This window comes from Halichoeres trimaculatus, unplaced genomic scaffold (assembly GCF_033239565.1).
Source record: "Halichoeres trimaculatus isolate MK-OKI-2021-1 unplaced genomic scaffold, fHalTri1.1 fHalTri1_scaffold_19, whole genome shotgun sequence".
NCBI lineage: Eukaryota > Metazoa > Chordata > Actinopteri > Labriformes > Labridae > Halichoeres > Halichoeres trimaculatus.
Genome location: NW_027437197.1, coordinates 6,091,415 through 6,113,682, shown reverse-complemented (window position 1 = coordinate 6,113,682; position 22,268 = coordinate 6,091,415). Strand labels below are relative to the sequence as shown.

Here is a 22,268-nt window from a genome sequence, read left to right as displayed (position 1 = left end):
AAAGCACAATGAGTTAATAATCAGCCGTTCTGTTTTGCAGTAAGGAAACTTAATGATACCACCATTTCTTTTCAGTACCTGAGATCTTTGTTCCTTCTTTCGTCTCTGCAGGAAGACCAATACCGTACTCATTCTCGCCCGTCACTCTGAAGTAGTAGATTTCTCCTTCCTTCAGATCTGTCACCTTATATGTGAGCCTGTGGCATGTGTCTGTCAGTCTGGTCCAGCCTTTCTTGCTTGCCTCACGGATATCAATGAGGTAGTTCTTGACTGGTCCTCCTCCCTCATTCTCAGGTGTGTCCCAGGTCACAGTTGCACCGGTCCTTGTCACTTCTTTGACCCCTACATAAGAGGGAGGTCCTGGGGAGTCCAGGACTCTGACACTGAGCGTTAGGGAGGCGGTTCCAGCTACACTGGACAAGGTGATAGTGTATTTGCCAGAGTCATCGCGAGTTGCTCTCTCTAGGGTGATAGAGCTAAAGGTGTCAGTGGTGTCAATGACAGCACGCACTCTGAGGTCAACATCAGGCTTAGTCCATGAAACACTGGGGATAGGTTTGCCTCTGAAAGGTACTGTCATGGTAAATGAGCTTCCGTCTCTTACAATAAGAGTCTTCCTCATTTCATTGCTGACTTCAAAGACTGGCTCCTCTTCCCTTTCTTTGGCAACCTGTTTGTCTGTCTCAGGACTGGGTTCACTGGCTCCAATTTTGTTAATTGACTTCACAACAAACACATATTCAGTGCCAGGTGTCAGTCCTACCACGGTAAACTCTGTGTTTTTGGTATTTTGTACTCCAACAAACCATTCGTCATCAAAACTCTTCCTATATTCCACCCTGTAACCAGTCACAGGTGCTCCACCATCGAACAGTGGCTTATTCCATGACAAGGTGACTGTGGTCTTTGTTGAGTCAATGATCTTAGGCTTGGCAGGAGGTGAAGGCAGGAACTGTGGATCCTCAGCCTTGGTGAGTGGGCAAGGAATACTTGGAGCACTAAGACCAGCAGAATTCTCTGCAAACACTCTGTACTCATACTCACATCCCTCACGAAGGTGAGAAGCTTTGACTCTGAGGTCATATACAGGTTTCTTGTTGACACGGCACCAGCGAAGGCCAGTCTTCTCTCTCTTCTCAATGACATAGCCAGCGATACTACTGCCACCATCGGAGACTGGTCTTTCCCAGCAGATGGTCATTGCCTCACTGGTAACTGAGGTCACCTCAACACCGGTGGGGGCTGCAGGCACAGTGAATGGATCCATGGCCTTTGATGGCTCACTCTCCAGGGCCTCACCCTCCCCATATTTGTTGACTCCCCTGACTCTGAAGATGTACTCATTTCCTTTGAGTAACTTAGTAACTTTGCAGGTGGTTGCCTTCATGTCACCATAGACAAGTGTCCAGGCAAGGCGGCTGGTCTCTCGTTTCTCCACAATGTAGTACATGATTTCAGCACCACCATTCTCCTGAGGAGGACCCCAGGTAATGGTGCATTTTTCTGCTGTGAGGCCAGACACTGCCAAAGGACCCGATGCAGGTCCAGGTCTATCCAGAACCTTACAATTGACTGCGACAGATCTTGTTCCTGCCACATTGTGCAGGGTCAGGACATACTGGCCAGAGTCTCTTCTAATAGCATCTCTGACAAGTAATGAGGTTGTGAAGTTGGTGGAAGTGATTTCACACCTGGCTTTGGCCTCAATCTCCTTTCCATCTTTGGACCAGGAAACAACTGGAAGTGGACGACCTGTGATTTCAGCATCAATTTGAATCATCTCCCCAGCCTTAATGACAACTAACTGTCTGAACTTATCATCAAGGATAATAGTTGGAGGATCTACATCATCCTTGACAGTGACAGGACCAGTGCTCTCAGAGGGAACACTCAAGAGATCAGCAGAATTCCTGGCAATGACATGGAAGTCATATTGGACATCTTCTGTGAGGCCTGTGACATCAAAGTAGGTGTCTTGCAAGTTGGTGAAGTTGCATTTCAGCCAGCGGCCGTTTGGAAGTTCTTTACGCTCAACAATGTAACCAGTAATCTTTACTCCGCCATCATACTCTGGCTTTTCCCAAAAGAGGGAAACTGAAGTACGAGTAATGTTGGTGACTCTGAGGTTAACTGGAGGTTCACAAGGATCCCTGGCAGCCACAGGGTCACAAGCCTTAGTGCATGGACCAATGCCTGCAATGTTCTCAGCATATACTCTGAAGTGGTACAGCAGTCCTTCTTCAATGCCTGTCATCTTAAACTGGTTTTCTGTCAGAAGGCCTCTGTTAACCTTCGTCCATAGGATGCTGCTTTGGTCTTTGCATTCTATATGATAACCAATAACAGGGCTCCCACCATCGCTTGCAGGTCTGCCCCATTCCACAAGCATGCCATATTTTGTGGCATGAGTAACTCTGAGATTGGTTGGAGGGCCAGGAGGTTCGAAAGGATACTGAGCAACAACCGGAGCAGAATCAATAGCAGAACTCTTACCATATCGATTCTCAGCTGCAATACGGAACTGGTATTCCACTCCCTGGGTGAGACGGGACACCTTGATTGAAGTTCTGGCTACTGTTGCAGAAACTATCTGCCATGTAGTTGTGGTAGTGTCTCTTTTCTCCACCACATAGTTGTTAATCTGGCATCCTCCGTCATAAGTTGGAGCATCCCAAGACAGACAGATAAAGTCAGCACTAACCTCATCAAACTTAATGTTGCTTGGGGGGCCAGGTTTATCAAGGATTAATACAGAGATTTCAGCTTTCTTTGTGCCAACTGAGTTTGTGAGAGTAATCTCATACTTTCCTGAATCCTCTTTTGTAGCATCTTTGATGACAATTTTGGATGAGGTCTTGGAAGAGAGCACGTTGACCCTGGTTGTCTGCTTAAGTGCCTGACCATCTTTTTTCCAGGACACCTCAGGTTCAGGTCTGCCTATGAAGGGAACATCAATCTTCAGATCATCACCTGCTTTTACACTGTAAGTGTTGAACAACAGCTTGATGATGGGCTCTGATGTGATGTCCTTCACTACCACAGGGTTGGCAAGAGGTTTTGGATCACTTCTGCCTTTGTCATTTACAGCAATCACCCTGAATGAATATTCCTCTCCAGTTGCAAGTCCATCAATAGTAGCTTCCAGTGCTTTGATTTCACTGCATACAGTCCATTTGTCATCCCCTTTAGGCTGCATCTCCACAAGATAGTTTGTGATTTTGCTACCTCCATCATAATCAGGTTTCTCCCAAGACAGGGTAACAGTATGTCGAGTCACATCAACAACAACAACTTTACCAGGAGGCAAAGGAGCTTCAGACACCTTAACTTGATCTGTGGAGGCTGGCAAACCTACTCCCAACTCATTCACAGCCAACACACGGAAATAATAGCGTCCTCCTGACTGCAGATCAGAAACTATGTAAGAGTTCCTCACACAGTTGGTGCAAACACTAGTGAATGCCATTCTCTTCTGCTCTCTCTTCTCCACAATATAGTGTGATATTTTAGCCCCACCATCAATGAGAGGGGGTTCCCAAGACAGCGAGACAGAACTTCTCTTCACATCCTTAACCTCCAGGTTTGTAGGAGCGCTGGGAGAATCCAAAACTCTGACATTAATGAAGGCTGATTTAGATCCACTGAGGTTTTCAAGGGTAAGCACATATTTGCCCGTGTCAAAACGATCAACATTCTCAATCACCAACATTGTGTAAGAGCTTGTGACTTCAATCTGGGCACGCTCATTCATGGTGCCATCAGCTTTAGACCATCTGACCTCAGGTTCAGGCTTTCCTCTGATTGTCACAAACAGACGCAAAGTGGCAGTGGCCCGAACATTAACCATCTTTCTTAGATCCGCGTCTAGTTCAATTTCAGGTGCCTCCAGCTTCTCCGCAGCAATTACAGATCCAGGCAAGTCCACATGCTCTCCTACTCCTTCACAGTTAATAGCACAAATGCGGAAGTTGTACTCTGCATTCTCCTTCAGTGTCTTTACAGTGTAATGAGTAGTCTGGACACCAGTGTGTGGTGTGCAAATAACCCACTCATCATCTGCTGCCTCTTTCACTTCAACAATATATCCTTGGATTGGTGCCCCTCCATCATATATTGGCCTGGACCAGCACAGAGAGACTGTGGTGCTAGAGTGGTCAGTGACTTTGGGGTTATTTGGTGGTCCTGGTGGATATGTTGCATCACAGGCCTTTATGTATTCGCTTGCTGGGCTATACTTTCCCACGCCGGCAGCATTTTCTGCTGCAACTCTGAATTCATACCAGTGGCCCTCAGTTAGACCAGAGCATCTAAATCTCAGGTCAGTCAGCCTCTTCTTGTTGCACTTAGTCCACCTAACACCATCCTTGTCACGTTTTTCCAGAACATATCCTTCTATCTCAGCCCCTCCGTTATTTTCAGGCCTCTCCCAGGTTAGTACGATAGAGTCTCTAGTGATAGCGCTTGGCTCAGGAGTGGAAGGTGCACTGGGAGTGGTGAAGGGATTGCGTGCAATAACGGGTTCAGATTCCAGAGGCTCACCTACACCATATTTATTAACAGCAGTGACCCTGAAGATGTACTCATTGCCAGGCAGCAGTTTTGTGATTTTGTAGCTGATGGCCTGAATCTTTGGCTCAACCATGGTCCATGACAAACGACTGGTCTCTCTCTTCTCAATGATGTAGTGTGAGATGCTGGCTCCACCATCATGTGAGGGATGGCTCCAGTGGAGATAACATTTCTCCGCTGTGACCCCTTTCACTTCTAGCGGGCCATCTGGAGGACCAGGCCTATCAAGAACTTTGACAATTACTGGGATCATTTTGACTCCACCAACGTTAACAAGTTTGAGAACAAAGTGGCCACCATCAACTCTGATGCAGTCTTTGACTGTCAAGATGGTGCGCGTAAGTGTTGTCTTGACTTCCATTCTCGGTGTTGTTTTGTCAATCTCCTTTCCATCCTTTAACCAAATGACCTCAGGTAGAGGCTTGCCAGTGTAGTCAGCATCAATGACAAATGACTCACCAGCCTTAACAATGGTCATGTCCTTAAATTTAGAGTCCATGGTTGCTCCTGGTGCCTCAATTTCATCTTTAGCAGTAATTGCTCCTGTACCCTGAGAAGGACGGCTAGAAATACCAGCAGCATTCCTGGCAATCACTCTAAATTCATAAACACAGTCCTCTGTCAGACCAGTGATTGTGAATTGGGTATCAATGATGTTAGTAAAGCTGGCTTTCATCCAGCGGTTATCTGGGTGCTTCTTCCTCTCAATCACATATCCAGTGATTGCACTTCCTCCATCATACTGAGGCCTTGTCCACTGAAGTGTAACATGGTTCCTAGTGATTTCAATTGCATCAGGTGTGCCAGGTGGGTCACAGGGGTCCCTTGCTACTGTGCTCTCTGAGACCTTGCTAGCCGGGCTGAGTCCAGCAATATTCTCAGCGTAAACTCTGAATTCATACTCAATACCTTCTTCCAGCTCTGTAGTCTTGAAACGTGTCTCTGGGATTAAAAGCTTGTTGAGTTTAGTCCACAAAAGGCTGTTCTTCTCTTTTCTTTCAAGGTGATAACCAAGAATTGGGCTGCCACCATTGTTGGTGGGTGGTTTCCATTCGACAACCATGTTATCCTTGGTGGAAGCAGAAACAACTGGTGCTCCTGGTGCAGCAGGCTCACTGAATGGATACTGAGCAATTACGTTTGGAGAAACAATAGCGCTGCTCTTTCCATATCTGTTTTCAGATGACACTCTAAACTGATACTCTACTCCAGTCTTTAAGTTGGTGACTTTAATTGTTGTCCTTGCAATAGTAGCAGACACAATCTGCCAGGTAGTTGTGGTGGTGTCTCTTTTCTCTACAATATAGTTGTTGATCTGACAGCCTCCAGTGTACTCTGGTGGCTCCCAGGAGAGTGTGACATAGTTAGAGCTCACCTCCTCAATCTTTATAGGGCCTTTAGGTGGGCCAGGCTTTTCAAGAACAATAACAGTAATCTCCTCCGTGGCTGTACCAATGCTGCTGGTAGCTGTAAGTGTGTATTTTCCAGAATCTTCCCTATTTGCATCCTTGATAGTGAGCTTGGTTGATGAAGGTGTGCTGGATACATGTAGTCTTGTTGTCTCTTTAAGAGCCTGTCCATCCTTTTTCCATTCAACCGTGGGAACAGGACGCCCGATCACTGGAATCTCAATTTTCAGATCTTCCCCGTTCTGTAAGCTGTAAGTATTAAATGCAATCTTGAATCTGGGCTCAATAGTTACATCCTTTGCAGTGACTGGTGCTGCCAGAGGCCTGGGGTCACTCTTGCCTTTCTCATTAAAGGCTGATACTCTGAACAAGTACTCATGTCCTGCGCTTAGGCCTGTGACAGTGCCCTCACAGGTTTTGGTTATAGTAGCTACCACCCATTCTTCTGAGCCCACAGGCTGCATCTCAATGTAGTAACCCATAATCCTACTGCCCCCATCATGGTCTGGCTTCTCCCATGAGAGTGAAGCACTGGTCTTAGTCACTTCAGTTAAAGTGACCTTACCAACAGACAGAGGAGGCTCAGAGGTCTTAACTGCATCCACTGTCTCTACTGCCTGTCCAACTCCAAACTCGTTCTCTGCCAACACTCTGAAATAGTAAATAAGTCCCTCAGTGAGTCCTGTGATGCGGTAGCTTGTCTTTGTGCACTTGTTGTCTACATTGGAGTAAACTTTCCTGTTACCCTCACGCTTTTCAACAAGGTAATTCTTGACTCTTGAACCACCATCAATAAGAGGAGGCTCCCATGTCAAAGTGACACTTTGCCTTGTAATATCCTTTACATTAAGATTCAGAGGAGCTCCAGGAGTGTCCAAAACTTTAACTGAGACAAAGGCTGACTTTGTTCCTGCGCTATTTTCCAAGGTGAGGATGTATTTTCCAGCGTCATATTTGTCACAGATGTCAACAGAAAGCTGTGTGTAATCTTCACCCGTCTCTTTCTGAACTTTAGTGGGCAGCTCTCCATCCTCCTTTGCCCAGCTGACCTCAGGAGTTGGACGGCCCTTGAATGGAACGCAGATTCTCATTGAGCCTCCTGCACGGACAACTATTCCTTTCCTGAGCTCTGAATCCAGGATCACTTCTGGGGGATCAATTTTATCCAGAGGTTTCAAAACACCCTCAATCTCTGTGGGTTCACCAATACCAAGTTTATTTATGGCACATATGCGCACCTTGTATTCCTGGTGCTCAATTAACTTGGTGATCGTAAATTTGGTAGCACTGACTCCAGATGGTGGGGTGCAAATGGTCCATTCCTCTTCTTCTGCCTTTGTTATTTCTACTGCGTATCCTTGAATCTCACAACCACCATCATAGATTGGGCGGTGCCAGGCCACGGTGATGGAATCTTTTGTTGTGTCTACAAGATGTGCATTAGTGGGACAGCCTGGTTCAAAGGTAGGGTCACAGGCTTTAAGGTAGGGTGTTGCTGGACTTGGTTGACCCACTCCAGCTGCATTCTCAGCAGATACCCTGAATTCATATTCATGGTCCTCAGTCAGAGCTGTTACTCTGAAGCGCAAGTCTGTCACTCTGCGTTTGTTGCACTTGGTCCATCTTACCCCTGCTCTGTCTCTCTTCTCAACAATGTAACCAACAATCTCACTACCTCCTGTGGTTTCTGGGCGGTTCCAACATACAGTCATGGAGTCTCTGGTAATGTTGGTGATCTCCAACTCATGAGGTGAGCCAGGAGGAACAAATGGATTCCTCATGATAACTGGTGCTGATTCCAGAGGCTCTCCCACACCATATTTATTGACAGCCATGACTCTAAAGATGTACTCATTTCCCTTTAACAGCTTTGTAACCTTGATCATAGTAGCTCCACAGTCACTGGACACCACAGTCCAAGCCAGGCGGCTTGTTTCACGTTTCTGAATGACGTAGTGAGAGATGCTAGCTCCTCCATCGTGCCTTGGTGGCAGCCATGACAGTGAGCACTTCTCCTCAGTAACATTGCTGACAGTAAGAGGTCCCTCTGAAGGACCTGGTCTGTCCAAGACCTTCACGCTAAATGGAACAGTCTTGGTACCAGCCACATTAGTAAGAACAAGTGTGTACTGGCCACCATCCACTCTAATAGCATCCTTGACAACTAGCAAAGCCTTAAAATCTGTATTTTTGATCTCAGCTCTTGCTGAGTTTTCAACCTCAACGCTTCCTTTGAACCACTGAGCTGTAGGGATGGGCTTTCCTTCCACACTGGCTTCCAGATTGAAAGTCTCTCCAGCATTTAAAACAATGGTCTGGTTGTACATTGGATCTGTCTCACAATTAGGTAGGTCAACTTCATCCTTTGCAGTGATGGATCCTGTGCTCTCAGAGGGCTTGCTGACAGCACCAGCTGCATTCCTTGCAAGTACTCTGAAATCATATTTACTTTCCTCTGTCAGACCTGTCACAGTGAATTCCAGTTCAATGACATTTGCAAAGCTAGCTTTCATCCACTTCCCTTCAGGAAGGTCACGTTTTTCCACTACATAGCCAGTTACCAAGCTTCCACCATCATATGTTGGAGGGGTCCATCTTAGCTTCACTGAGTGCCTGGTCACAATTACAGCCACAGGGCGACCAGGGGGGTCACAAGGGTCACGAGCAACATAAACCTCAGAGACTTTGCTGCATTTCCCAATGCCCACAATATTCTCGGCATAGACTCTGTATTCATACTCAATGCCTTCCTCTAGAGGAGTGGACTTGAACCTGCAGTCTTGGATAAGCATTTTGTTGATCTTTGTCCAGAGAATGCTGTTTTTCTCTTTCCTCTCCAGATGATAGCCCATGATGGCACTTCCTCCATCAGATGGGGGTTTGTGCCACTCAACTACCATATAGTCTTTACTGTATGAAGAAACAAATGGTGTTCCTGGTGGGCCGGGCTCTTGGAAGGGATACTGTGCAACCACAGGCTCTGAGTCAATGGCATAACTCTTTCCATATCTATTCTCTGCATAAATTCTGAACTGATATTCAGCACCAGTCTTCAAGTTAGATACTTTAAGTGTTGTTCTGGCCACAGTGGCAGATACGACTACCCAATTAGTTGTGGTTGTATCTCTTTTCTCCACCACATAATTGGAGATTGGACAGCCTCCTGTATAGGTAGGGGGTTCCCAGCTAAGGGTCATACTCTCTGCGCTGATGTCCTCCACCTTGACAGGTCCTGTTGGTGGGCCTGGTTTGTCCAGAGTAATAACCTCAATTGTGGCATCTTTAGAACCAAGGGCATTTGTAATATTGATGCTGTACATGCCTCCATCCTCCCTGGTTGCATCCTTAATAGTAAGAGTCGTCTGATTTGCTGAGTCACTGACGTTGACTCTGGTAGTCTGCTTGAGCGCAGCTCCATCCTTTGTCCATGTGATGGTTGGTTTTGGATGACCAGCAATAGGGACCTCTATCTTGAGGTCATACCCAACCTGGACACTGTAGGTGCTAACTTTAGGTCTGACAGCAGGCTCAATGACAAGGTCCTTTGCGACAACTGATTGAACCAGTTGTCTGGGGTCACTTTTGCCTTTTTCATTTACAGCCACAACTCTGAATTGGTACTCCTCTCCCTTAAGAAGGTTTGTCACTACTGTCTCCAGTGCCTTAACACTAGCACACACAGACCAAGCTTCACTGTCCTTTGGAGCCAGTTCGATTTCATAGTAACTGATTCTGCTGCCACCATCATGTACAGGCTTTTCCCAAGAAAGTGTTACAGTGCTGGAAGTTACATCAACAACACTGACTTTACCAGGTGGCTGAGGTTTCTCAGAGATTTTAATTGGTTCCAGAGTTTTGGAAGGGAGACCGACACCATATTCATTCTCAGCTGAAACTCTGAAGAAGAAGATTCCACCCTCTGGGAGAGGCTCAACTTTCCATGACATTTTGTTGCAAGTGGTGATGGGAGAGTAAACTTTCCTAGTGCTTTCACGCTTCTCAACAATATAGTTCTTAATCTTTGAGCCTCCATCAAGAACTGGAGGTTCCCATGTAAGAGTCACTGAGTTCTTAGTAATCTCTTTCACTATGAAGTTGGTTGGGGGACTGGGTGAGTCAAGGACTCTGACACTGATGAAGACTGACTTAACCCCACTGGCATTCTCTGCAGTCAAAGTATATTTGCCACTGTCAAATCTGTCGACGTTCTCAATAACAAGTGAGGCATAGCTGCCTGTGTTGTCAATCTGGGCGGTCTCTTTAATTTCACCCTCAGCCTTGCCCCACTTTACTTCAGGAGCTGGACGGCCTCTCACTGGTACAAAAAGTCTTAGAGTGCTGGCTGCTCTGATGTTGATCATCTTTCTCATGTCATTATCCAGGTCAAGATCGGGTGCTTCAAGCTTCTCCTCAAGAAGAACTTTTCCTGGAACATCTGCATGCTCACCAACACCGACTTTGTTGATAGCACATACTCTGAACTGGTACTCCTGCTTTTCCAGAAGCTTAGTCACTGTGAACTTAGTGTCTGCGATTCCAGTGGAAGGAGTGCACATAAACCATTCATCAGTTGCAGTGTTGCAGGCTTCAACAATATAAGCCTGAATTTCACAGCCACCATCATAGATGGGTCTGCCCCACATGAGGGAAACTGTTGATCTAGTTGAGTCAACCACCTTGGGGTTGTTGGGTGGGCCTGCTTCGAAAATAGGATCCAGTGCTTTGTAGTATACTGTTGGTGCACTGGGTGTGCCAACACCTGCAGCATTCTCTGCAGCGACTCTGAATTCATAGCTGTGGCTTTCTAGTAGCCCTGTCACTCTGAAACGCAGCTCACTCACTGTGCGCTTGTTGCACCTAGTCCACCTGACACCGTCCTTATCACGTTTTTCAACTATGTATCCCTGGATGGGACTGCCACCATCATGAGTCGGTCGCTCCCAGGTCACCACCATGGAGTCTTTGGTTATTGTGGAGACTTCTACCTCTGTTGGTGGGTTTGGAGTCACAAACGGATTTTTTGCAATCATCGGCTCAGATTCCAGAGGCTCACCAACTCCATATTTGTTGACTGGAATCACTCTAAAGATGTACTCATTACCAGGAAGGAGTTTTGTGATCTTCAGGTTCAGTGTCTGAACTTTTGGTTCAACTACAGTCCATACCAGTCGGCTAGTTTCTCTCCTCTCAACAATGTAATGAGAAACGTCACTACCTCCGTCTTGCAAGGGAGGTTTCCAGGATATAGAGCATTTCTCATTGGTGACCCCATAGATAGAGATAGGGCCTTCAGGTGGACCTGGTCTGTCCAGGACCTTGACATTAATATTTATTGATTTCTCTCCTCCAACATTCTTGACCAGCAAAGTATACTGACCTCCATCAACACGAATAGCTTCTTTGACAACTATACAGGCTATAAAGTCTGTATTCTTGATTTCCAATCGAGCTGCCTCTGCAATCTCCTCACCCTCCTTGAGCCAGTGTACTGTTGGCACAGGTTTACCATAGACAGCAGCCTCAAGCCTGAATGTCTCTCCAGCATTTACCACTACAACTTGTGAGTATTTAGAGTCCAAATCAATCTTTGGTGGGTCAACCTCATCCTTTGCAGTAATAGCTCCCGTAGAATCAGATGGCTGGCTAAGGACACCAGCTGAATTTCTGGCAATCACACGGAACTCGTATACTTGATCTTCAGTTAATCCTGTGACAACAAATTCAGTCTCAATGATGTTGGTAAAACTGGCCTTCATCCAACGACCAGTTCCTTCCTTCTTCTCCACCAAATACCCTGTGATCTTAATGCCTCCATCATATTCTGGTTTTGTCCATCTGAGTGTCACTTGGTTTCTTGTCACAATGACAGCCTCTGGTTTTCCAGGTCTGTCACAGGGATCCCTTGCCACTTGGATTTCACTTGCTTTGCTGGCTTTGCTTAAGCCAACAATGTTCTCAGCATACACTCTAAATTCATATTCAATTCCTTCTTCAAGGCCAACAACTTTGAATCTGGTCTCTGGGATGATTTGTTTGTTCTGCTTGACCCACAGTATACTGTTTCTCTCTTTGAGCTCTAGGTGGTAGCCCATAATTTTGCTACCCCCATCATTGCTGGGTTTGTCCCACACAACTACCATAGTCTCTTTGGTAGCTGACTGGACCACAACAGAACGAGGATGGCTGGGCAGTTCAAAGGGATACTGAGCAACAATGGTCTCAGAGAGCAGGGCTGATGACTTGCCATATCTATTCTCTGCAGCAATTCTGAACTGGTACTCACACCCAGTCTTCAGACGGGCTGCCTTTATGGTGGTTCTGGCCACTGTAGCAGAGACAATTTGCCAGTTGGTAGTAGATGTGTCTCTCTTCTCAACGACATAGTTGTTGATGGAGCAACAACCGTCATACTCTGGAGGATTCCATGAAAGGATGACACTGTCAGCAGTGACATCTTCCAGCTTAATTGGACCAGTTGGTGGACCAGGCTTATCTAGAACAATCACACTTAGGTCTGTGGATGCCTCACCGGCTGTGTTAGAAAGCTTAATGGTGTAAGTGCCCACATCATCTCTGCAAGCTTCCTTAATAACCAAGAGAAGGTTTTTGTCAGTGGCTTCAGCATTGACTCTTGTTGTCTCCTTAAGAGCTACACCATCTTTTAGCCAAGTTACTGCAGCCTTGGGACAGGCAACATATGGTACATCTATCTTCAGATCATCTCCTGCTAGTCCACTGAAAGTGCTGAAAAGTAGTTTGAAGGTCGGGGGGATGACCAAGTCTTTAGCTACCACAGGCATACTAAGAGGACGTGGGTCACTTATTCCCTTTTCATTGGTGGCCAGGATACGGAACATGTACTCTTCTCCCTGAGTCAAGCCAGTTACAAGAGCTCCGTTGGTCTTCACCACCATAACCTGAGTCCATTTGTCACTGCCTTTACCCTGCATTTCAACTATATAGCCAGTTATTCTGCTACCACCATCATGGTCAGGCTTTTCCCAGGACAAAGTGACACTGGAACTGGTTACTTCACAAAGGGACACTTTGCCAGGTGGCAGAGGTCGCTCTGACACTTTTATTGGTTCCACCGTCTCCACAGGGAGGCCAATGCCAAATTCATTCTCAGCAAGGATTCTGAAAGAGTACAGCTTTCCTTCTTCCAGCTCTCCAACTTTCCAGCTAGACTTGTGGCAACTTGCACACACTGTTGAATAGGCTTTTCTTGTTGACTCACGCTTCTCCACAATGTAGTTGCGAACTCTGGAGCCACCATCAATTAAAGGAGCATCCCAAACAAGGGAAACTGAATCTCTAGTGACTTCCTTGACTATTAGATTCTGGGGTGCTCCTGGTGTATCTAGTACCCTGACATTGACAAAGGCTGTTTTACTTCCTGATGCATTCTCTACAGTGACAATATATTTTCCCCCGTCAAATCTGTCAACATTGTCAACCTGAAGAGTGGTAAATGAAGGGGTGATCTCGATATTAGCCTTATCAAGGGATTCTCCATGTTCTCTAGCCCATTTTATTTCAGGTGCTGGTCTTCCCTTTATAGGGACAAATAGTCTGAGTGTGCTGCAGGCTCTGATGCACACCACCTTGCGAAGCTCTGCTCCAAGTTCAATTTCAGGGGGAAGCAGTCTGTCTTCAGCCTTGGGGGTTCCAGGAACAGCAGCAGGCTCTCCCACTCCTTCACAATTAGTGGCGCAAATGTTGATTTTGTACTCTTGGTTTTCCTTCAGATTGGTAATGGTGAAGGATGTAGCTGTCCATCCCTTCTTTGGAGTGTGAATTGTCCACTCATCTTCCTCTGGTAGGCATGTTTCTACAACGTAACCAGTGATTTCAGAGCCACCATCATATACAGGCTTATTCCAGGCAAGAGTGATAGAGGACTTCGTCGTGTCAAGTACTCTGGGGTTCCCTGGGGGTCCAGGCTGGAAGATTGTGTCTTCAGCTTTGTAGAATGGACTGGAAGGACTAGGCTGGCTAAGACCAGCATTGTTTTCAGCTAAAACTCTGAATTCATACTCGTGTCCTTCTGTGAGGCCAGAGGCCTTGAAGCGCAAGTCAGTTACAGTCCTCTTGTTACACTTCACCCAGCGCAGGCCTGTCTTGTCTCTTCTCTCAATTATGTACGTGTTTATCCTACTGCCTCCATCATGTTCAGGACGTTCCCAGCAGACAACCATTGAGTCCTTGGTAATGGTGGTAACTTCAGGCTGATGTGGTGCATCGCTAGGGACATAGGGGTTGGCACATATGACGGGTTCAGACTCCAAGGGTTCACCCACGCCATACTTGTTAACAGCCATGACTCTGAAGATGTACTCATTGCCCTTTAGAAGCTTGGTAACCTTGAATCTGTTCGCTTGAAGATCTGTGGCAACATTTGTCCATGCCAACCTACTGGTCTCACGCCTCTGAATAATGAAATAATCGATTTTGGCCCCACCATCATGTGTTGGATGTAGCCAATTAAGGACACATTTCTCGGCTGTGACATCAGTAACAGTGAGACCATCTGGTGGTCCAGGTCTGTCTAACACTTTCACATTAAATGTGAACTTGGCAAAGCCTCCTGGATTGCTGGCAGTAAGGGTAAAGGAACCGCCATCTTTCCTCAAAGAATCTTTGTTAGTGAGAGTTGTGTGGAAGTTGGTTGTCTTTATTTCTATCTTGGCTGTGTCCTCAAGCTCCTTTCCTTCTTTGGACCATACCAGGGATGGGATTGGCCTGCCAGTAACATTAGCTTCCAGCTTGAAAACCTCCCCTGCCATGACGACAACATTACTGCTATATGATGCATCAACATCCAGCCTGGGCTCTTCAATGTCATCTCTACATGTGATTGCCTCAGATGGCTGGGATGGAGCACTGACAGCACCTGCTGAGTTTCTAGCAGTCACACGGAACTCATAGGTTGCATCTTCAATTAGACCGCTGACTGTATATATGGTTTCTAGGATGTTGTTGAAATTGGCTTTAAGCCAGCGTCCATTGGGCATCTCTCTTCTCTCTACAGTGTATCCAGTGATAGAAAATCCACCATCTCCTTCTGGTTTGGTCCATGACACTGTCACCTCATGTCTGGTCACATTGAGTGCCACGGGTCTGCCAGGTGGGTCAACTGGGTCTAAAGCATACATGGGCTCAGAGGCCTTGCTTGGTTTGCTGAGGCCAGCCATGTTTTCAGCTGTGACACGGTGCTCATATGCGATTCCATCAACAAGCCCGGTTGATTTGAAAATATTCCCCACAACAAGACCTTTGCTAATCCTCTGCCACAGAATACTGTTTTTCTCTTTCCTGTCCATATGATAGCCAAGGATTGGACTTCCTCCATCAGAGGATGGTTCATTCCAGCTCAGTGTCATTGAATCCTTGTTGTGTGACGTGACAACAGGAATGCCTGGCTGACTTGGCACATCAAATGGATAGGCAGCAACCACTGATTCAGAGATAATGCATGGTCCAATACCATATCTGTTTTGAGCTCTGACACGGAACTGGTACTGGGTACCAGTGTTGAGGCGGGCTGCTTTGAATGTGGTTCTGATCACTGTGGCAGCTAACTCAATCCATGAAGTACCAGTGGTCTCTCGCATCTCAACAATATAGTTGTTAATTGGAACACCTCCATCATTCTCTGGTGCCTCCCAAGACATGAGAACATAATCACATGAGACCTCATCTAGCTTGATAGGCCCAGTGGGAGGACCTGGAATATCATGGACCAGGACTGTTATTGTCTCAGTCAGTGTACCAAGCATATTTTTTCCAGTCATGGAGTACTGGCCTCCATCAGTTCTTTTGATCTCATTGATGTTGAGGATAGTTGATGTTGGGGTAGTTTCAGTATTGATCCTTTGTGTCTCCTTAAGAGTTGTATCACCCTTCTTCCAAGAAACGACAGGTCTGGGTTTGCCAAGCACGGGAATCTCAACCTTTACACGGTCTCCTGCCTTGGCGATGACAGTCTTCTGGTAGACTCCGCGCAGGTCAAAGGAAGGAGCAGAAGTCTGCTCTCTGATAATGGCAGGCCTGCTCTCACGAGGGTCACTTCTTCCTGATGCATTGACTGCCATTATGCGGAAAGTATATTCAGCGCCCTCAATCAGATCTGTGACCGTGTAGTCAAGAGCCTTAACTGTGGTAACATGGACCCACTGGTCACTATCCTTCTTCTGTGCCTCAATGACATACCCTGTGATCAAGGAGCCACCATCGTGCAAGGGCTTGGTCCATGACAGGCTAGCACTGTCAGCTGTTACATCTGTGACATAAAGGTTCTCAGGTGCTGAGGGGGCCTGAGACACCCTGATTGGCTCAGGGGTTTCAGCAGGCTCTCCTACTCCCAGGTCATTCTCAGCTGAGACACGGAAGTAATAGTAAGCTCCCTCTCTCAGGTCTGAAATCTTGAAGGAACACTTCTGCCAAGTTGTGCTAAGTACAGTGTATGCTTTCTTGGTGGCTGCTCTCTTTTCAACTATATAGTTATGAATCTTAGAACCACCATCAATTATAGGGATTTCCCATTGAAGGGTGATGCTGTTCTTCGTGATCTCCCTGGGTTTAAGGTTGACTGGTGGTCCCGGTGTGTCCAGTACTTTTACATTAACAAAGCCGGTCTTCTTTCCAGCAACATTCTCGAGACAGAGGTTGTACTTTCCAGCATCATATCTGGTGCAGTCAGGAATAACCAGAAGAGTGTAGGACTCTGTGGTGTCAATGTGAGCACGTGTTTTCAGGTTGGTATCATCTTTGCTCCAGGTTACTTCAGGAACAGGACGACCACGAATGGGAACAAACATACGAATGGATGCTCGACACCTGACAACCAGTGTTTTCCTTAGTTCGGCATCAAGCTCAAAGTCTGGCTGTGTCTCCTGGTCCACAAGTTCAGTAACTTTTTCAATCTCTGCTGGCTCACCAACTCCCTCTGAGTTTACTGCGCTGACTCTGAAGTGGTATTTGCCTCCTTTTTGAAGTTTACCAATAACATATTCGGTAGCTTTCAATGGGTACTGTGTTTCCACCTCCCAGTCATCGAGACCTTCCTTTTTGTACTCAACAATGTATCCCTCTACCTCAAGACCACCATCATAGTGGGGTCTGCCCCAGGCAAAGGTAGCTGTGGTTTTTGTTGTGTCTGCAATTCTGGGGTTAGATGGAGGTCCAGGTGGATCTAAAAGAAAATTTTGCAAGAAGTTAACAAAAGGCTTTTTACAATCTCAAGGTCCCAATATTGTAACCCTTGTGCATGAAAGTTTGCTGTTAAATTTTAAATTTAAAAATATGATAGAGTTCAATTTTACTTACACACAATGTCCTTAGTCATTACTGCAGGGGAGGGCTCGCTTGGCTCACCGAATCCAGCTTTGTTCTCAGCAGTGACTCTAAACTCATACTCTACTCCCTCAGTCAGTCCTTGCACCTTAAAGCGCAAGTCAGGGACTGTCCTCTTAGAGGCTCTCACCCATCTCATTCCTCTCTTCTCTTTTCGTTCTACACAATATCCTCTGATGTCACTTCCTCCATCATTTGCTGGTCTCCTCCAAGAAATGGTGACAGCATTCCTACTGACATTGTCAATTTCTGGAACTGAAGGTGGACCTGGTGGGCCTTGAAAAAAATAAACAATAACAATTCCATCAGTTTTACCCTTAGTCTTGGATTTGTAGATTACAATGGTATAATGCCTTTTTATGACAGTTATCTGTCCTCAAGCATTTTGAGTATTGTTTCATTGGATTTATTCAAACCATGCAATTGTAATAACACAACAAACCATAAAAACTTACCAAAACTGTCAACCATTTTGACTGGACCAGACTGACTTGAGTCTCCGATGCCATACTGGTTCACAGCAAACACTCTGAAGATGTACTCGTTACCCTTGATCAGTTTGCAGGCAACGTGTCTGCAGTCTATGACGTTTTCAGCTAACTTGGTCCATTGCAGACGGCTGGTTTCCCTTTTCTCAAGGGTGTAGGACTTGATTGCACACCCTCCATCCTCCTCTGGTGGAAGCCAGGTCAGAGTGCACTTTTCAGCTGAGATGTTGCTGGCCTCAATTGGGCCTGGAGGTCCAGGCACATCCAAAACCTTCACCTTTACATGTTCTTCCTTGATGCCGAAGGGGTTGCTGGCAGTGATAGTGTACTGTCCAGTGTTTTTACGGCTTGCATACTTGATAGCCAAAGTAGAGGATGTGGGGGTGCTAGTGATAGTGACAATATCAGAGGTCTTGAACTCACGGCCGCCCTTTGACCAGACAGCAGTTGGTGGAGGTTTGCCCAAAATCTTTGCAGCAGTTATCACAATGGTGTCTCCTGCCCTGACTGATACACCATCCTTCATTTCTTCATCAATAGTAACTGTAGGGGGCTCTGCAGAGAGGATTAAATAAAAGACATGTTTTTCTCTTGTGAAAATGTCATATGTGAAGTTAAAATGAGTGACAGTTGATAAAGTTAGATAATAATATTTTGAGGATTTGTGGCCAAAAGGGGCTTTTAGTTGACAAACTTTCCATGCTAAACTGCTTACCATATTCGTCCTTGCATGTAAGAAGCTCAGTGGTCTCTGAAGGAGCACTAATAGCCCCTGCAGCATTTTTCGCCCTGATTCTGAACTGATACTGAGCTCCATCTGTCAGGTCAGGGACAGTGAAGGCACAGCCCTGGACATTTACATGGTTGGCCTTCATCCATGTCTTTCCTCCAGCCTCCAGTTTTTCCACCATGTAGCCAGTCAGCTTATGGCCACCGTCGTATTTGGGAGCAGTCCAGAACAGAGTAACTGTGGTCCTGGTTACATTGATTACATCAGGCTTGCCAGGAGGATCTGGAAATGGCACACGTAAGAATGTTGAGAAAAAAAAAATCCAACAAAAATGTGCTGAAAAATACTTTTTCAGTGGAATCTTTTAAGCATTTTAAAATTTAACATGATAAGTTATCAAAGAAAATGTAGAGCAGAAAACTCACCAATAGGATCAAGGGCAACCACCCCCTCTGTAACCTTGCTTGCCTTTCCTAGGCCAGCCATGTTCATAGCCATAACCCTGAACTCGTACTCTAGTCCTTCTATCAGGCCAGTGACCCTGCACTCCTTCACTCTCAGGGGAGTCTTAGTGGCCCGTTTCCACATTAGACTGTTCCTTTCCTTAAACTCCACATGGTATCCTAGAAGAACACACCATGGTTAATAGTGTTAACTTTTTACTAACATGTATCTATAAACTGCTATATATATAGTCAGTTACCTGTGATGGGGGAGCCACCAGTGTCCCTTGGATCTGCCCAGGTCAAGATGGCAGACTCGTGGCGGATGCTCATTATTTCTGGTGGAGCAGGTGCCCCAGGCACGTCTGAATGAAGGCAAAAAAAGAAGGAAAGGTAGTAGTAGTTAGTAATCTTTATGAAACCACAATTCATATTTCCATGAACCCCTGATAAGCACTATTTAATGGTGTCAAACATACCGAATGGATGCTGGGCAATGACTGGATCAGACCTCAGATACTCTCCTACTCCATACTTGTTCTCAGCAAACACTCTAAAGATATACTCTACGCCATCATGGAGCCGGATCACCCTCATAGTAGTCTTCTGAATGGCTGAGGCCACGGTGGCCCACTTGTTGTCAGTTGTTCTTCTCTTTTCAACAATATAGTTGCTCACTTCAGAGCCACCATCATCTGTAGGCGGTCCCCACTCCAGGGTGATGCCGTCAGCAGTGATCTCATCGAACTTGATGGGTCCAGAACAAATGCCGGGTTTGCCAACAACTTTCAGCTGGAACTTGCAGTCCTTGGATCCTGCGCTGTTTTTCACATTGATAGAGTAGGTGCCAGCATCTCCTCTCTGGCAGTCTCTGATCAGCAGAGTAGTGATGCCCTGAGATGACTCGATGCACATTCGGCCTGTGTCTCCAAGCACTAGGTCACCTTTTTTCCAGGTGGCAGTGGGATAGGGCACTCCAATGAGAGGGATGTTGATACGAGTGGTGCTGCCCTCTTTAACCACTTGGCAACCATCGTGCAGGCCACTTAAATTACAGTCAGGAAGCACTGAAAGAGACGGAAAACAATTTATCTAAAAGAGTCAACAAGCAAAAAAAGCAAAGCAAAAATGTACAATTTCAACTAAGAACATTTTAAACAATGGCTGAGTTAGGCTGGTTGCTTACCAAACTGGTCCTTGGCGATGACAGTTAGCTCAGTTGGTGGTCCCTCCCCAGACTCATTGAGTGCCTTGACTCTGAATAAGTACTCCTTGCCCTCGGCAAGTTCGCTGATGGTATGTGAAGTGTTCTTTCCTTTCAGGATCATCTTCCACTTTTCCTCTCCTTCACTCTGCTCCAGGATATAAGCAGTAACATAGCTCCCACCATCACTAAGGGGCTTCTTCCAACCCAGAGTGATGGAGTTCTTGGTGGTCTTCTGAGCCTTGAAGTCTGTTACTGGACCAGGTTGCTCTGAGGACAAGTAAGCACAAAATTGTCATGTGGTTTGTTTGAAAAAACAAAACAAACGCAAAAAACGCAAGCAATTGTTGTTAAAAGACAGAGCCAAATGGCTCTTGACATCATCCCCTCTCAAAAGCCAAATCATTTTTTTTTTCAAAGCCAAAAAACAAATCTGTGCAGCTTAACATCCAGTTACCTATGATTCAAAAATAAGAGGCTAATATTCTCTGATTGCACATGAATTGCATCTACCTGATGCTCGGACACTGCCAGCGGTCTCACAACCCTCTCCAATGCCGTACACATTTTCAGCCAGCACTCTGAAGCAGTAAGCCTGTCCTCCCTCCAGATTAGTGATTCTGAAGGAGGTCTTAGGGCATTCCGCAGACACACAGGTCCAAGCTTTCCTGTCTGCTAGACGTTTCTCTACGACGTAGCTCTTGACTGGGCTGCCACCATCAATCAGTGGGGCGTCCCATGTGATGCAGGCGTGGCTTTTGGAAGTCTCCTTCACAATCAGATTCATAGGTGGTCCAGGGGTATCTGATGAGGAGAGGAAACAGAAATTCATGTGAGAAATTGTTTGTAAATACAGAAATTAAAAAATTCTTGTTATTTGCTCAGTGAAGAAAATACAAAATTTGTTATCTGTTTTCCAGTTTTTACAGAGGCAACATTTGTAATTTGCTGTTACCTTTAAAACAACAAAATTACTAGTATTTTGAAGTACTTTTCTTCCAGAAGATTCAACCATCTTTGTTTAATCCTTCGACAGTTTTGTACCCTATGTCCCCCTTACCTCTAACTTTGACCACAATGGTGTAGCTTTTAGCGCCACTGCTATTCTCCAGAGACAGGACATATTTTCCTGCATCATATCTGTTGATGTCCTCAATCATCAGCAGGGTGTCCCAATCTGATGTCTTGATCAGCAGGCCCTGCCTCTCCTTCAGGTTGGCATCCACCTTAGACCATGTCACCTTTGGTGCCGGACGCCCTCTCAGTGGAACATAGAGTCTCATCGTCACACCAGCTCGGAGAACCAATGCCTTCCTCAGATCAGCATCCAGCTCACCCTCAGGGGCAACTGAAGCACAGACATAAGATTTGTTATTAGTCATAGTTTTACTCTTACATTGTCTCTTAACTGTATTCAACCACTATGTTTAATTTTGCTAGCTATCCTCTGAGTTTGTTTGAGTAGGGAAAGGTAAGAAATCTTTCCCAAACAAAGAACACAAGAACTTTTAGTGACGTTTGATCAAAAACACCCAATGTATAATGTAGCAGCCTTGGCAGTCTATATTGAGAGGTCTCAACATCATCTGTGTAGTGATTTAAAATAAGTCAGTCAGCCTAATGTTTACATGTTAACCATGAAAATATACTGGTTTTCTTATATTTCATAAACATACTCAGGATGTCCTTGGCCATGTGGTTTCCAGGGACTTCACTTGGTTCACTGAAGCCAATCCTGTTAACAGCGCTGACCCTGAACTGGTACTCAGTCTGGTCCAGCAGGCCAGTCACCAAGAATTTGGTGGCCTGTAGCTTCTTTGGGACGTTGCAGTTTGTCCAGTCCTCTGCTTCAACTCTCTTGCACTCCACCAGGTAGCCAATAATCTCACAGCCACCATCATAAGCTGGTTTGGTCCAACTCAGGCTGATAGAGCTCTTGGTTGAGTCCACCACCTTGGGGAAAGCAGGAGGTCCAGGAGGATCTGGAAAATGATAGGGGCACATTTTTTAGATAATTTGTCAAGTTGAGATAATCTTAAATTTGTTTCACATGTTTTTATATAAGATACT

At 45.8% G+C, this 22,268-nt stretch overlaps 1 protein-coding gene across 1 annotated transcript in view; it reads right to left on the bottom strand.

Annotated features, from left to right (window-relative positions):
• Positions 1-22,268, bottom strand: part of ttn.2 (titin, tandem duplicate 2) — a 178,306-nt gene that overhangs the window by 26,763 nt on the left and 129,275 nt on the right. The window contains exons 207-217 of the mRNA XM_074694523.1: positions 21,875-22,180; positions 21,259-21,546; positions 20,712-21,002; positions 20,181-20,468; positions 19,474-20,061; positions 19,255-19,359; positions 18,977-19,174; positions 18,537-18,833; positions 17,789-18,376; positions 17,307-17,609; positions 79-17,172 (exon numbers count right to left, since the gene is read on the bottom strand). Of these exons, the coding sequence (XP_074550624.1) occupies positions 79-17,172; positions 17,307-17,609; positions 17,789-18,376; positions 18,537-18,833; positions 18,977-19,174; positions 19,255-19,359; positions 19,474-20,061; positions 20,181-20,468; positions 20,712-21,002; positions 21,259-21,546; positions 21,875-22,180 (20,346 nt within the window). The remainder of the gene's footprint in view (positions 1-78; positions 17,173-17,306; positions 17,610-17,788; positions 18,377-18,536; positions 18,834-18,976; positions 19,175-19,254; positions 19,360-19,473; positions 20,062-20,180; positions 20,469-20,711; positions 21,003-21,258; positions 21,547-21,874; positions 22,181-22,268) is intronic.